A 17,148-nucleotide genomic window follows, 5' to 3' on the forward strand; every position below is an offset into this window, starting at 1 on the left:
CATATCTATCTTCTCAGCCTACCTGGAGGAGATCCAGTCGGTGAGGAGGCACACCAACTCTATGCTGGACACCTCCAAGAGCCTAAACCCACCAGTGGTGGTGCACTGCAGTGCAGGAGTGGGTCGCACCGGCGTCGTTATTCTCACCGAGTTAATGATTAGCTGCCTGGAGCACAATGAGGTTGGTACTTTCATTAAGACAAAAACAAAAAAAATCCGAAACATATTTATAACTATATAAGAGAAATAGCAACATTTTTTTTTTCCAGGCCAGTATCATTTTGACCTGTCGCTAATTTATGTATAATATGTACACTGAAACCCAAATGTTCATTTCGAAGCCTGGGAAAAAAGGTGTGTCATAGGTCATCATTTTTGGGTTATTTTGTCGCAATAAAACAAAGCCGATTGCAAGTTGTGTATTTAAAACAACCCAAATAGCTCCAGCATCGGCTATCAGGGAGGGTCTGTTTAGCTTAATGCTAACAATACGAAACACCATAATCAAGCTAGTGGATAGCATCTGTGTGGTATCCAACCACTGACCATCTTCCGCACTGGTATATTGACAGAAGCAGATGGTGGAAATATTTTAATTTACCGTGTGTGTTCTTACGTTTATTTGATGCTTATTATTGCAACTGATCGCAATCGCCGCTTGTTGTTGTCATCGTCGTGTTTAGCCCGTGGAGATCCCCACCATGCTTTCGGGCTTGAGGCAGCAGAGGATGCTGATGGTCCAGACCATCTCGCAGTATAAGTTTGTCTACCAGGTCCTCATCCAGTTCCTCAAGAACTCTCGCCTCATCTGAAGTGTCGGCAGAATACACATCCTCACCCACCTTTTTACATTTGATTCATTTTCTCATTTTCAAACTGTAAAACGGTTTTATTTCCTCAAATAGTGGCCAGCCATCCCTCTAATGGACCCTGTGTACAATTAATATGCCACAAGATGGCGCCAAATCACTGCTTGCCTAATTCTAACTGAAACCTATCAACGCAAATTGATATTGTGCCTCCCCCATCTGGAGTTATGTAAATAACCCCTCCCCTCAGGTCACTATGTATCGATAAAAGATAATGTTTGAACAGCAGTTGTGTGACCAAAAAAAACCCCACATCAAATATTAACTTTAACATTGTAACAAATGTTTTTCTTGTTCCTTTTATATTTATTTAACTGTCTCAACATTGTGCTCACCCACATTACATTTCAATATGTCCACTCAATTTCTGAACAAATACAGTGCATCTACAAAATAGTCACAGCGCTTCCTTTTTTGCAACTTTTGTTTTGTTGCATGCAGCCTTTGTCCAAAGCGGAAGAAATGAATTTTTCTCCCCCCTCAAAATTAATACATACAATACTCAATAGCAAACAGGACCAATGTTATTTTGAAAATGTTTCAAATCTATTCAAGTCCCTGTAAAGTGAAAATAAATGTCTTGTAAATTTGACCCATCGGCTGCTCTTACGCATGCACTCACAGCCAACAACGAGGCGCTCTTAAGCGGCCACACCAGCAGACTATCCAAAGGGTAAATATGGAAAAAGGTGAAGCTCTGTGAATATTTTTTGTATGATAAATCATGAGCATCATAGCAGTTCCCCTAAATTTTCATTTGTTTTTTTGGTGGGCTATTGGTGTAAACAATTCAACAATTGGTAAGAAACCTCCCAAAAGTACAAGGAATCCATTGAATTTACCCCCCCCCCCCCCCGCCCACACACATTGTAAATAGCATAACATTGTGCCTTAAATGGAGAGCTCCACACCTATCCTAGTTGAAATCTCTGGAGTCAGTATTTATCCTTCAACATGTTTATAAAATAACATTTTTATTTGTACAGACACATGTATTGTGTGAAAATTTGTTAATCGTTCATGACTTGGTACTATCAAAAATACCGCAACCTGTTCAACTATGCATGCGTTTTTCTTAAATATATATTTGAATGTATATATAAACATAAATATATCAATCCTTGTCCGTATAAGCTTCCTGCTCTTTCAAGTATTTCATTGCACTCGTTTGTCACGTGGCATTCCACTGTTTGTTCCTATTTAATCCCCCTTTCTTCTTGGTGCGTGTACATATGTTTTGTATATGTGTTTTCACTGCTTTCTTCTCGTCCTTCCCCGAAAACGTGTACTTGCTTGTAATGCAATAAAGTCTTATTTTCTGTATTAGGGTGTCAACTAAGTATTTTATGTGTGGAGGGGACTCACTTGACTTGGCAACGTGTAGACAAACATAATTTTAAAACGCATTACAACTCAACAGAAACACTTTTTCCTCATATAGGCCAATGTTAAAACTGAAGAATATTATTAAAATGATCTTTTGAAATCTGATGCCTCTAATTACATTTTAAATTATTAGTTCGCAACTTGTCTTTCTTCCGTGAAGGCGCTCACGCGTCACGCACGCACACGTGCAAGCAATTTACTTCACTCGAAGCGAGCGTAGCCACTCCAGTTAAAATAGCTATGAAAGACATTTCAAACAAAATGTATTCCTTTTTTTTTTACCAATCTGATTTTTCACAATGGGTCTCATTTAAGGCTGGTCGTGTGAAACTGGTGGAAACCCCAGCGTCATTTTACTTTTGTGCCAAAGTGGGGAACGTTGAGAAGTGAGAAAAACAAGCGTCTTCATTCATGCACTACTGTGGGGAAACACTGCCATCTATTGGAAGGAAAGCACAATTGCGTTCTTTTCAGGTAAAATGCAAAGTGAATGAACAGGAGCCAACTTCAGCGTCGTGTCAAAGCCGTCGTCACCTGACCGGGTCGTTTCGTAAGTTGTTCAGCACTCCTTTTAAGAAAAAATGATTTAACAATTTTTTTTAAAAAGTCTGAATTTTTGTTTGACAACTTTCCAAAATGAACAAGCCATGTTTAGCATGTCTAGCAATTTAGCAGCCGCAATGAAAATAAAGAAAAAATGCACACAATCTATCAAACTGGGGTGGAGATTTGAGTTCGCTACTGCCACACAGAACTTCTATCGTAAACCAAAATAATCAGCCGTACAACGGCTCCGTATCTCTGAAAGCTCACACGCGGCTCGTATCTTAAGGCGGGACAGATCCAACTCTAAAGTCAAGGTAGCAATTTATTCCTTTTAAGTTTCCTTGAGTTGTTTGCGCAGCTCTAGAACGTAGGGATGATCTTTCCCGTGGGTCACTTCCATGATGCTCATTGCCTGCCAAACACACGTTTCGACTTTCACGCAAATGAATAATTGCTCCAGTACAAACAAAAACAAAAATCACTGCACCTTCTTGAGCGCGTTGATGCCAGCCGAACGTTTGTCCAAGGCCCAGTAGAGTCGGGAGAGCTTCAGGTACAAAGACGAGACGTTCAGCGAGTAGGCCGGATACAGCTGGCTGCAACGTGCGTACGTACATACGGTACGTTATGATGTAGCATGTGCTTAACGGTCACATCACATCCCACATACATTTTTGTAACATATTTGTAAACATTATATTTTGTATTACTGTGCTTGCAATTTGTTTGAGACGTTTGTTTCTTTATCCTCGCTGGACAAAGTACAAATAAGACAAGACACCTGAAGGGTTGAAGTAGCTTCTCTCCATAGCGCACGGCACCGTGGAGGTCTCCCTGGTAGACGCACACACCCATCGCCTGGTAGTTGACGTGTAGCACATAGACGTTGGCCGCGTCCAGAACGCCGCCCATCTCCTCCAGGCTCTGCTCGCAAATCTCCAGAAGCTCGCTAGGGGGTGCCACAGAGTTAAGGAGACAAGGGACAGATTTCATTGAATCTCCAAAACGAACACTGTTTGGGCAAAAAAAAAAAAAAAAAAAAGGATATTTTTGAGACGTTTCAGTTCGCGGAAGTCCCTGATGGTTTTGCGGGCGTAGCGCAACATGGCGGTCACCGCCTCAGCCTCCACTGGCTTGACATGCTCGCGCACTTTTAGCTTCAGCTTGTCCTGCACACACACACACACACACACACACACACACACACACACACACACACACACACACACACACACACACACACACACACAGTAGAGATTACAAAACACAATTTGTATTGTAGTGCGTGCGACTGCATGTGCATTTAAGAGGCGGGGCACGTGGGGTGTGATGTCTGGGTGTGAGCTGTGGCCAAGAGCAGGTCATGCTTGAGTGCGTTCATTGTGTTTCTAGTTTTGACTGTTTTCTGTAGGTCGGTAAAAAAAAGTAAAGTGCTCTCCTTTCCTACATGCCAGGGCATGACAGGAAACACAAACCCCAATTGGCCTGTGTTTGTGTTTGCATAGGGTTGGTATTTTGTGTGTGTGTCTGTTTTTGATTATGAATGTGAATTTTGTTTTTGTAAAAAAAAATTCTTGTGTGTCTGTGTGCTTTTTTTCCCCGTGTGTGCCATGCATGTGTTCTCACTTTGGACCTGGTGTGACACTCCGCACAGTCACAATTGAAGTAGTAGGACTCCCTGAGGCTGCCATTGCGGTCGTCTGTTGGGTAGAGCAGATCGATGTAACTGATCAACACCTACAAGTGGAAAGCACACACTAAGTAATTCGAAGTTTGAGTTTTTTTCTTTTGGCATAAAACTGGATTTTATTATTTTATTTGTATTATTGGTTGTATTGAATTAAAATTAAAATAGTAATTGACTAATACTTTTTATGCTTTTTATTACTGTAGTTTCTACATTTTCTTCGTATGATTAAAAATGAAAAAAAATCATTTAATTAATAATTCAGTAGCTAAGGTCTATTTCTAAAAAATTAAAAAATAAAAAAGTTGTCTTTTTGTGTTGTACAGTGAAGTCCAAGTTATGTGTGTGTGTGTGTGTGTGTGTGTGTGTGTGTGTGTGTGTGTGTGTGTGTGTGTGTGTGTGTGTGTGTGTCTCTCACTTCGTCTCCGGCCTTCATGTCCTTGACGGCCCGCACCTCAGCATTCGGGCCCTTGAACGTCACAATCACGCTCGGAACACAACTGTGGTTGATCAGCGCTACGCTGCACAACAAATACAAGCACATGACAACACAGGCTACTCTTTTGTTTTCTTTTTTTTTTTTTTTCCCATTTCATATTCTGCCACCCTGCCCCCAACAGAACCCCCCCCCCCTCATTATTTTATGTTAACTCATCCTATGTTGGTCCACTGATTCATTTTCAACAGTCACCTCATTCAGCGTGTACGCTAACTTACTGAAGTAGCCTGCAAGCTAACAAACAAACAAACAAACCCAGCATTTCACTTTTACTATCATTTGAAACATAGTCCACTCCTATTATCTTCATCTGTTATCTGCATTCGAGGAACATGGGAAGTCGGACCAACTTCCGATGAAAAAAAGCACACTAGAATGCTCCTTTGAACTGGAAGGTCCATGTTGTAAAAAAACAAAACAAAAAAAATTGTGGCTAACGGTATGCTAATTAGCTTAGCATGAAATACTTAGTTCGACTAACTTTCGTCTTACTCTGGGTAGACTGCGGTGCCTATGTGGGACAGTTCTTCGTCTTCGATAGTGAAGCCATTACAGGATACCTGTGGATAAGGGAAGAAATTTCATCTGTGCTGTATGTTTCACATACAGTACATTTGACAATAAAGTTTAATCCAATCCAATCCAATAAAAAGAAAAAAAAACCACGACCCGAATGCATAAAAGCATCATGGGCTCTATTTTTATTAATTTTTATTTTTTTTTATGTTTTTACCTGTGAGAATAGCGAAAGCAGTTCTTTGGAGTCGGGAAATTCCATATGTTTGGAGTAAAAGCGATGTAGGCCAGCTGCGTCCGCCTGGATGTTGTCTCGTTTCTCGTTGTCCACATCCTCCACGTCTACGACAGGAAGACGCCCAAGTTGAAGAGCAACCGCTGACCCATCTATCTGATGCCATGTTACATCATCAAATTCACTTCAATTCAACGCAATTAAGGTTTCGAGACAGGGGTCACATCGATGTTAAGGTTCGAGAGTGGGATCTTAACCCATTTGTTTGGGTTTCAAGCTAATATAGAGCTATTGTGGGGGTGGGGTTCATTTTTGGGGGGTGTAAGGTTTTGTTTGTTTTTTTGTTTTCAACCTGGTTTAGGGTTTCAAGATTTGGTTTGGGTTTCAGATTAGGGTTTCAAGATAAGAATTCAAATGTTTAAATTTGGATTACAAATGAGGTTGAGTTGGGGGGTTTTCATAGCCAAGGGTATGAAAATGGACGTTTGAAGCAGACTTGTCTTGTATTGTGCAGCGTCAGACTCACGTGACTGCATGTCTGCAACGAGTAAAATCTTCTCGGACGCACTTCTTTCTTTCTGTGTTTTCTGCAGGGACGCACGTGACATCGTTTCAGCTCAAACACGAGCGGGAGCTTGGAACCCGGCCGGGCTGGCTTCCTTCCTCACCTTTGTGGCCAGGATTCGGGCCACCAGGCGACTGCTTTCCGACGGGCACCATTTCTCCCCGAAGGCCACCATCGCCGAGCATTCCAGCTTGTGCACCGCCCAGTCGCCCTTCTGCGCTCGCAGCACCAAAACTCAAATTAGGAACGGTAATTCTTTTTTTTTTGTTGTTGGTGGGGTGGGTGGCATTAGCACAAAACTAATAGAAGAAAAAATTCTCTGGTTTTTAATACACAATGTCATTCTCTTAGTTTTATGTTTAGTTTAAGAGTAAACGTTTCTGGGGAGGAAAAATTGTTAATTCTCTGGCAAACTGGTATTTGTTGTGAATTAAGTTCACATCTCAGATTTTGGTTTGCAAGTCAAAGCAAAAGACTGGTAAAAACGCGGCTTGCAAAAAAAAAACAAATCGGTTCAAACACGGCTTGTATCTCGAAATCGCTTGTATCACGGTCGCTTGTATCTCAAGGCAACACTTTAATTTGAAACCTGAAGCAAACATGCATAGTGACCACAGGATTTTTGTTCCTTACCTGACACGTGACATTGCAGTAGTAGGCTTTCTTGCATTTGCCACATCTCGCCAGGCTCTCCTTCCTAAAAATCGTATCCATAAAATTGTCAAAATCAATTCTCCTCTACAGCGATACTATCACTTACTACCTCTTACGGGCTTTTACAGATTTTAACCAAAACTGAATTTTAATGTCCTGTAGCACCCTCTGCTGTCGACTGAAATTGACGTCAAAATGCCTTCAGGCTCGTATTGCGAACGTCACATGACCAAACCCAGAGAGCAGGTGAGCAGTGAGGTTTGGAATGTGAGCCCGAAGGCACTCGGACAACAATTATGGCAAAGTTGGCTGCGGATAAATTGTCTGTCGGCGAAGATAAATGTAGTGATCAAAATCCCATGATTAGACTCGTGAGCATCGAACATATTGAGAAGATATTTTGCGTTTGGATGGCCCGGTGGACAAGTGGGGAGCCCGTCGACCTCACAGTGCAGAGGTTGTGGGTTCGATCCCGGCTCTGGCCTCCCTGTGTGGAGTTTGCATGTTCTCCCCGGGCCTGCGTGGGTTTTCTCTGGGTACTTTGGTTTCTTCCCACATTCCCAAAACATGCGTGGCAGGCTGAGTGAACATTCAGCGCGGATGGTTGTTCGTCTGTGTATGCCCTGCGATTGGCTGGCAAGCGGTTCAAGGTGTCCCCCGCCTACTGCCTAAAACGGCTGGGATGGGCTCCATCACACTCACCCTTGTGAGGATAAAGCAGTTCGGAAAATGGATGGATGGATGGATTTTGCACTTGAGTTCGCTAACCTATTTGAATCTAATCGTATATCTGATGTGGACATTTTTACGTCCCATCCCCCACTTCCTCAATTACTCAGTGACGAGAAGTAGCAGTGGCAACTGATAGCAACAGCCGGCTTGAAAACATTCCGCAGTATTAATAGTGTTGACCTTATGGAGGGCCAGATGCCCGAAAGCGTAAAGTCGGCCAAAAAGAAATATGACAGTGCAAATCCAAGACGCTGTAAGCTTGGAGGACGCCAGCTGCGCTTCAATCCCACCTAATGAATTGACACTTAGGAGGATACGCATCCCAAGTCTTCCTTTGCTGTCGGTATGAGCCGTCGGCACCCAAACGTGACAGCTGGGACCGCGGGAATAGAAAATGAAGTACGGAGGTGTGCACATTTTGATGACATTAGCCCAAAGGGGATTTTGCTAGCATGTGGCTAAATAAGATTAGCCAAATATTTGAAACAGCTGTCCTTGTGGTGCACTGACACTGACGATCGCGAATATTGTGGCGCCGTCTTTACAAAGATGGACTACAGTGTTGCGTTGTTGCCTAAAATAACTCAAATAATCAAAATAAATAAAACAAATGAATTAGCAATGATTAAATGACATTAAGAAGTGCCGAATGAATATACCGATTCAAAGTTGAGCAACAGTTTAAGAATAATTCAAAAGAAAAATGTTCAGAAATACATTTAAATGAAGCAATTACATCAAGTTTAAAAGCAAAGAAAGTTCATATCATGTGCATTCATTCAATACAAAAAAATCTAAAAACCAAAGCAAAATCACACAAATTAAATGGAAAATATGAAGTTATGCTAGTTTTATATATATTCAATAAATAAAAAAATATTGAAGTCAACAAAACCAATTAAAATCATCTCAAATGACTCATTAAACAATAAAAAAAAAACAAATATCGTACAACAATGGGACTATATCTAAAGTATTTTAAACCACCAGCACACCAATACAATAAACAAATAATCAGTTTGAATAATTAGTACATTGAAAAAAATTTGATTTCAACACCAATACAATATAAAATTGGACTCATATGCTGTATGCATGGCATGAGACAACTAAAATGAATAGCTTTTGCCATGAGGGTCCCAGAGGGAGGGGGGTGAGAGAGAGAGAGAGAGAGAGAGAGAGAGATCCATGTGTACCTGTTGAAGCAGAACTCGCAGTAGGCCCCCCTTTCTTGGGCCGAGAGGACATAGCTGTATGGCGGGCAGGAGAAGAGAATCTCCCCGACGTGGAAGGCTCTGGTTACCCGTAGGCCTCGCCCCTTGTCCGGGCTTTGAAACCTCTCTATGCCGTCGGCAGTCATCCTGACAAGTATTCCACTTCTTCCTCTTGGTCCTCCTGCTTCAATGGAGATGAAGAAGACCATCATAACGGTCAAGTGGGCGGAACCTACGTTACTATTAAAAGATTTGGAGACCTCCTTCTGCTTGGGCCCCCGTCCGTACCCCCACACAAAATTTGTAACACTCACTTCATTTAAGGGGAAATGGCTGGAAAGATATGTTTATAATAACTTTTTGGGTGAGTTGTGACATTATAAATAAGAATGCTTACGGTACAACCAATTGAATCGTCATCGTGTTTTTAATCCACTTGATAGGGATCAAACGAGTGAAACAGCGCCCTCTGTGCCGAACGTCTGTACTACATCCAATTAAAACAATGAAAATCAGATTAAATTATAGGAGAATACTATTAGTAGAAATAGTATATACAGTTTTGTCACTATTCCAAATGTTTATTCCTTATTGTGTACTAATTTAAAAAATGAAGGTCAAAATATAGTGAATTACAAATAAAAAAAAAATCATTTTTTACAATTTAAATCTAATTTCCTTTCGAAAGCATGCCTCATGAAGTCCAGCGAGGACTATTGCGTTAAGATAGATAAATAAACGGCTTGAATAATGAATGTTTATAGGCGACGAATGCCACCTGGTGGTGAATCTGTCAATTATAAATACACTGTTTAAGATGATAAAATACGAATACGTGGTAGAGAACAATAAATGAAAACAAAAACAACTCAGTTGAACTGAAACCAAATGAAATTATCAGCATAAACATTTCTTTGAAACGAAAACAGCAAATGAACTGGCAGAAAGAATCAATTAAATAGACCAGCAAAATAACCAATAAAAGTAATTGCTCAATTCGAAAATGTGAAAATAAAACAAAAATATAGAGTATAGTATAAGTGGGTGAAAAAAAATGTGGAATGAAAATGAAATAAAATTCAGTTGGGGAGAAACATGACCACATTCGGCATCCTATCGATTCAAGAGAAACCGGAGAGAGCCCTCTTGTGGGCAAGTGTTTGAAGTACATTTTAAAAAATAACTACACCTTTACATATTGGTGCATAATTTTGATTACCTTCAAAATAATATTTAAATCTCCCTTTTTAAATTGTATAAACTAGTTAATAAACATCCATGAAAACACAATACATGCAGGTAAATTGTGTGGTTTTTTTTTTTTTTACAGTGCTCATTGGGTGAAAAAGCTTGCAGTTTTTGGGGCCTAAACAGTCATTTAAGTTAGAACAACTTTAAAATATAAATTATTGACATTTGTGGCAACACTGTTAGTTTAGTACAACAAAGCAAGCAAGCTGTTTTCTCCAAAACAATGTGCTGAGTCATTTTTGCTGATATCTTTCAGGTGGGGATAACAGAATGAATAATTAGTTCTGTAAGTTGTATTTTTTTGTTTTTGTTGAAAATACAAGGAAAGACAATTTTCACATTTGCAAAAATATTTTGTAGAATAACCCAATTTATAAATTTGACCAAAGTTTGCCGCCCGTAAATTTTGAGTTAACCCTTTTTTTTTTTTACATTATATGTACTGTACTCCTCAACAACAGTGCGAAAAGTTGTCCTTGACGTGCATCTGAACCCTTTATCCAACCTTGCCCCAGTTCCCCGCACTCCCAGATTTTATTATAATTTCATTTTCCCATTCTTCCAATCTAAAGATGTTGTTCCTCCTCATTTTTTAATAATGTCCAAGCAAAGGGAGGCATGTCCCCCCAGCAGATTACTCGCTCGTCTTTGGCGTCTCGTCTTGATTACATCAGAGGAGCTGATTTGATTTGGAAGAAACCCCCTTGTTTCCCGAGAGCCCAAGCCGATCTCTTTAGACCTTGGTTGGCGTGCTGGGTTCTTGCTTTGCCGCACACAGGATGATCTTGATGAATATGATCTGAAAAAAAGAGGGAGGGAAGAGAGAGAGGATTAGGTGAAAGGATTATAATTTCCAATGATGAGGAATGATAAGAAACAATAAATCCTAAAGTAGATTTAGTTCCCAAGGAAAAACCTGTTATGGAAAACAGAATAAGAGACGGGAGCAGAGATATTAAATAGATACACAAGGCATGACCTGTTTTTAATTTTTTTTTCTTTCTTCATTATTCGATAGTTTACATTTTTGGAGTTGCGTCACTTTCAGGCAATTCCACCTGAACAAAATCAGCGTCAGAGAGGCCCTAATTTGATTTGACCTGACACCAGGGGGCGTGGGTAAAGCCAGTCGATCGCGATCGACCAGTAGCTCGCGCACTGGTCCCAAATGATCGCGAGAGGTGGAAATGGAAATGTAAAAAAAAAAAAAAAAAGATTTATGCGTCTCTGTAAGTGTCATTAATCTGACATATTTTTATGTTAGTGTACACTGAAACCTAAGCATCCTATCAGTTTCATTTTCACACACACAAAAAAAAATAGCAGGTCACCTCAAACCTACGGCAGTGCGTCATCCGCATCCCCAGAAGTTGTTCGCGCTCAGCTGTCTTTAATTGCAGGTTGCGATTAGACATGTTCCTCAATATATTTTTTCATTATTTTTATTATTACTCTCAATTAAAGTTTGTTTTATGTACAATTCACCGATGGCACCGGCAAAGAATGGAATCAGGAGAAGCATTTTAAAACGGTACACGGACGTACATAATTTCTGCACCGTACACTGCGAAAGTTCGTCTCATGCCTCCATGTCGCGTCTTTACTAAGGTAGGCACTGATTTCCTTAATACAAACTATGGTATCTACTGTGTCGTTCATGTTCAGGGACTGTTATGGCTGCTGCTCATCATGACCATTTTGTGTGTGCGTGATTATGCAAGTTTGCGCACGGCTGCGAGTGTGGGTGCGTGTAAGCGTGCACTTGCGGTAATTGGTCGATCGCGGGAGGTTGACTGGCTTGAAAAGTATCTCATCTGTCAAAAAAAAGTTTTGCAGCCCCGCCTTACACTAAACTTAGACTTAAAATTAGAAAGTCAATTCCATCATCACAACCCAATAATAGACATGAAGAGACTCCGCACGGTACTGTACTTTAAACCTTTCTGTTTATGCTCGTGTCAAAGTGATATTACATGGTGTATTTGGATAGCAACGCCGATCTGTTTGGTGTTTTATAAATGATCCGCTTCCCCGGCAATGGTAAGCGCTCTGTTTTTTTTACACCCCTCAAAGACACGGTGAGTATAATTTACGGGCGCACCCTTGATGGATACGCGGGGGCATTGTCACATTGGGAAGCTCATAAAGCAGCAGCTGCTAATGCCTCACTGCCGGGAGGTCGCCCATGCGCGCTGTGTGTGAAATCCAGCGTGGTTAAAGACCCTTTGCCGCTCTTGGCCTTGCGGTCGGAGTGAACCGAGGCCCTCGTCACCTCGTATTCCTGACCTTGTCATCGCATGCCGCTGGCAGCGGGCCGCGCTAACTAGGGGTCACCGGCGGGGCACGTTTCCGGTGATGGACACGTGTTTGTGTGATAGGGGGTAGGTAGCCAAGACTGGTTCAAAAGGTACCGCGTGCCAAGAATTGTCCCAATTTAGGGATGGACACTAAATCCACTTTCTTACTGGACCGAGACAATGTTCATCCCGCCCTTATCTCGAGTGGCGAGCCTCAAGTCTAGCCCCCGCGTCTCCACGAGGGGAGGTTGACGCCGGCTGTCTTAACCCGGCCGAAAAGCCCTCATCTCTTCTGTTTATCCATGTGTCTTTGCTTTGGCTCGGGCCCCGTGTTGTAGGCCACCGTAGTGCCGATCGGGGTCCGCTGGCCGGCGCCACCCCCTCACCCTCACCCCCTCCCGCTTAAGCTGTGCTTTCACTGCAGGGTTTAGCGCCTTCAGCCCTCGCCGCTTTATGAGCAGACAGCTGGGCTAATCTGTCGGTACTCCCCTTGTCTTCTTCGGTCCTGTCCGATTGCGTCTTTGGACTCCTTTGGTTCTGTGATTGAAGTGTACTTTACTACCCCTCTGGACTGGATTGTCGGGGTTGTTTGGATGGCTGTAAAAAAAATGAACATCATCCACTTATGAATGTGTCGATTTTGAGGAAATTCAAGGTTGTTTGTCGAGGCGTGTGGGTTAGAGGAGCTTTGCGGCTAATGTAGAACCTACCCCGAAGACGCAAGTCCCTCTAAAATCAGTTTATTCATTCCACCGATTGCTGTCTGATGTCTGCCAGTGCCTTTTATGAAATAGTAGCAACACTTACCGCTAAATCCCTTCAGACTTCACAGTTGGTCTTTTGGGAGCATGTCGGGGGGTGAGTGAAGTCATCATTTTTTCCCCCTCTTCCCCACGAGTGGCTGCCTTCCACATCATCTCCATCTGCATTCTTTCCGTCTTCCATTTGCATCCATTTCAACCTCGCCATCCCCTCCTCCATTCCTCTTCCTCCTCCTCCTCCTTGGCGCTGCCCTCTTCAGCTAAACTTAGAAGTGACAACAGTTGCGAGGTGACACCAAAGTCTAAATAAGACCAGAACAATAGCCCCTCTTCTTCACACCCCCCCTGCCTCATTACAGACCCCGATTGTTCTCTCCATCCACTCTCGCTCTTTTAGGGAGTTTGTTAGCTATGCTAATGAAAGCTGGTCTAGCGAAAGGGGATTTGATGCTCTTTAAGCGTCCACTATAGAAAAGCATAGTCAATCATCAGAGATGGGGGGGCGGACTCGAGTCATCCGACTTGACTCGAGTCAGGATAACAAAAGTCCCAATCGTAGGGTCCCAAACGGGTCAGGCAGACAGTTTTAAATATCAGATGTGGTCAATATTTACAATAAAAAATATTCATGTGTGTGGGGAAAGCTGACCACTTTCGCGCTATTTGACCTCGTGGACTGCGACCTTTGATCTTCTTCGGATACATTCGGCAACAACCATCGGCGCATACTTGGAAGTCTCTGCTCGACTTTGCGTTTTTGAGATCGCGCCTTGGAACGGAATCTTTATGTGTCGTTTGCTGTGTTGAGATTATCAGAGAATACAACCAAAAACTGTTAACTACATTATTGTCTCTCTGTGTGGGTTCTGTCGCATATTAATAAAAAAATCTTTTAAGATTTGAAAAATCCGTAAGTGTGTACCAGGCGTTAATTCTAACTCTCATATACAGTACAGTGGTACCTCTACTTACGAGCGTCTCTTCATACGAAATTTTCAAGTTACGAAACGCCTCAACAGGAAAATATTGCTTCTTGTTGCAAAAGAAATACTAATGGTAAAAATTCAGTTTGGTCGGCTACTCGCAACTTCGAGTTTCCCGAACGCTGCTCTGCCATTGGCTATTACCTAGCATTTTCCTGGCACCCCATTGGCTCAGAGGGACCTCTACCGTGTGTAGATCGATAAATAGATAGATATGTTTCGATACAGCGTCCTCGTCATTCGCCTCTCGAGCCATGAGGCGTTCCGATAGTTTTACGTAAACCAGAAAAAGTGTTCACCAGTCGGGTGATAGCTCACAATGCTGATGTTTGCCTTGGACATTTTCGGAGGATGGTTAAAAGCCGACAAAAGCAAACATCCTCGGATCAGTTCTTGACAAAACGCCAGGCAAAAACCACTTCTGAGAGAGAACACGAACTAAAGAGGGCAAAAAAAAATGATGAGGACGCAGTTAAAAGTTAAATGACCATCATTTTTGATACTTTCCTCTATTATTATTATTATTTTTTTTTTTACACGTTGCACAACTCAGATTTATTGTGCAGTAATGTAATTGTAACATGTATTTGTTACATATATTGATGCCTTTTTATGCTTTAGGAAACATTTATCTGAATTTTGGGGGTGGCTCGGAACGAATTAGGGCATTTACATGGAAAACGCGTCTCAGAAGAATTTCTAGTTAAGACATTTCTTCCAAAACCAATTAATTTTGTAAGTAGAGGTACCACAGTATAGGAGTTACCTTAGTTAACCCTTTGAGGGACAGCGGTTACTACAGTGGACAGCTTATCACGTCATCGGGGGGCGCATGAAAGGGTTAATAATACACAAGGCCTGTTTAACCGGTCAAGTTTCACCGGAGTGATGCCTTACGTCGTTTTTGTCAGCACTGCTGGGAGACAAGAAAACACACGCGTAAGACAAGACGCGGCCAGTTGAGTTAACTGGTGAGACATTCAATCAGTCAGTACGTCTGCAAATAGCCCCGGCTCCTTTGAGCCGTCGTCCAAGAGGAATTCGCTTTCTCCTTGGTGTATTAATAGTGCCCGTGCATTGTTTCCTACAGCAGCAGCACTCCTGCAATCAAAGGAAGTTGGCCTGCCAAGTATACAAATATTTTCCTTTGTCGTCCCCCCTATGTTTAGACGGCGCGTAAGAGTCGGTTCCGTGCGAGCACGTGGCGATTTGCTTGTGGATGGATGTCGGCTTGTTTATTTGTGAGTCTGACTTTATATCGGCGGTGATGCTGATTCTTCTTCTTTTTTATTTATTTATTTATTTATTTATTGTCGTTTTAGTGTGACTTTTTTTCAGAGGTCGCTGATGTGCTGGTATGCTATTTGATAGACAACGGGCTAATTTCCTATAATCCGTTAACGCGGTATATTTATGCACAATATATGTATTTTTAATATACAAGACTGGATGTTTTTACCCTTTATGTGGCAGGGACTCGATTATAATAATAATAAAAACTGACCGTTAAAAAAATGCGATCCAATACAATTATCACTTTGTTGCAGTGTACCTGGTTTGCATTAGGAAGGTTCTTGAGCCATTTGGAATTATTTGGGCCCATGGCAGCACTGGACTTGAATTCATTTTTGGGTGACCACAATTCCTCGGTTGTGTAATTGGAAGGCTTTACGGCCATTTTAAGAGCACCCGTGATACTGAAAAATGGACTAAATCAATCTCAGAACAGGGTCTGATGCCGATTTGGGGTCCTCAAAGTGCTGGTTGTCACGCCATTGAAAATGATTCAGGGAGGTGTCCATGAGACCAATTTTTGGGGGGGGGGTACCCACCGACATACAAAACTGCTATTCAAAAGCATTAAATATGATGTCCAAAAACATGAATTAAATAAAAACACCATTGGTAGGCTGCTGGTTCGCAGTTTCTGAGCTACGTTGCTACAGCTCCCAAAGGGGTCTGCATGGGCACTCCCGGACCATTTCGAGCACAGGTGTCAAACTCAAGGCCCGGGGGCCAGATGTGGCCCGCCAGGTCAATTTAATTGGCCCGTGAAAGCAAATCATGATTGTCAACTTGCTAAAATCTTATGTCAAATTGTCATGTGTCATAAATAACGTTGAGATTTTGCAATAATTTTGTTACCCTGTTTACACTCATTTGAACAATAATTGAACAAACTATTATAATTGACTTGGCTGATTTCAAAACTAGTAATATATTCATTTGTTGTGTACAAGTGATCATTTGTGGTTTCACTGTCATAACGGCCCTCCGAGGGAAGACGCAACTCCAAATTGGCCCGCCACTAAAATGAGTTTGACACCCCTGACTTAGAGAGACAAAAGCAGAGGATATGCAGATTTGCCCGTTCCTCCAGAAACTTCAACAATGTCCCAAAATTGACACCGCTTAAAAATAAAAAAAGTCTGCTATGCTAGTTTCGGGTTGTCATAAGTTCCCCTTCTTCAGAATAATTCGGGGCTGTGTTAGCTGCAAACCCTTTTTTTGTTTCATGCAGCCTGCAGAGTGCTTCGCATGTACTCGAGCGTACCTCTCACACGCCCACGGGCACACACATTAGTCATCCACCACATGAGCAAAAAAATAAAAATAAATGAGAGAAGCGGGTTCGGAGGCCCCGTGGCCAAGTGGTGGCGTGGAGGCATCATTGGTCACTTGGAGTCCGTCCGTGACTCACCAAGGGCACAATGGAATTAGTGCCATCCTCCCCGATGTGACAGCTTGCTCTGGCTAAATGGTGTAATCATCTACCCCTCCTCTCACAAACGTCCAACAGCAGATACACACAAACGCACACACACCTCCCTTTTGCCCTCCCCATACCAACTGGCACCGATAACATTGTCTTAAGCTATAAAAAAGATTTCTCGCTTCCCTCACATCCCTCCTCCCTCCATTGCGGTAATTATTGAATTAATGCAGATGGAGG

At 42.0% G+C, this 17,148-nt stretch overlaps 2 protein-coding genes across 2 annotated transcripts in view; one reads left to right on the forward strand and one right to left on the reverse strand.

The window, feature by feature from the left end:
* The window catches only part of LOC147187940 (tyrosine-protein phosphatase non-receptor type 14-like), a 35,488-nt gene extending 33,296 nt beyond the window's left edge, over positions 1–2,192 (forward strand). The window contains exons 19-20 of the mRNA XM_086100377.1: positions 18–181; positions 684–2,192. Coding sequence (XP_085956503.1) covers positions 18–181; positions 684–812 — 293 coding nt within the window. The 3' untranslated portion in view covers positions 813–2,192. The remainder of the gene's footprint in view (positions 1–17; positions 182–683) is intronic.
* Positions 2,193–2,208: 16 nt separating this feature from the next.
* On the reverse strand, positions 2,209–10,099 carry LOC147187941 (N-lysine methyltransferase SMYD2-B-like). Its single transcript, XM_086100375.1, has 12 exons — positions 8,886–10,099; positions 6,937–7,000; positions 6,407–6,517; positions 6,265–6,325; positions 5,721–5,845; positions 5,480–5,547; positions 4,907–5,009; positions 4,428–4,538; positions 3,850–3,970; positions 3,583–3,757; positions 3,289–3,397; positions 2,209–3,213 (listed from the first exon to the last, which is right to left on the reverse strand). Exons 1-12 carry the CDS (start codon positions 9,113–9,115, stop codon positions 3,133–3,135), a joined length of 1,359 nt encoding a protein of 452 aa, XP_085956501.1. The 5' UTR covers positions 9,116–10,099; the 3' UTR covers positions 2,209–3,132.
* Positions 10,100–17,148: the final 7,049 nt, after the last annotated feature.

Source organism: Hippocampus guttulatus, chromosome 20 (assembly GCF_054856545.1).
Source record: "Hippocampus guttulatus isolate MCC_2025c chromosome 20, RoL_Hgut_1.0, whole genome shotgun sequence".
NCBI classification, from domain to species: Eukaryota; Metazoa; Chordata; class Actinopteri; order Syngnathiformes; family Syngnathidae; genus Hippocampus; species Hippocampus guttulatus.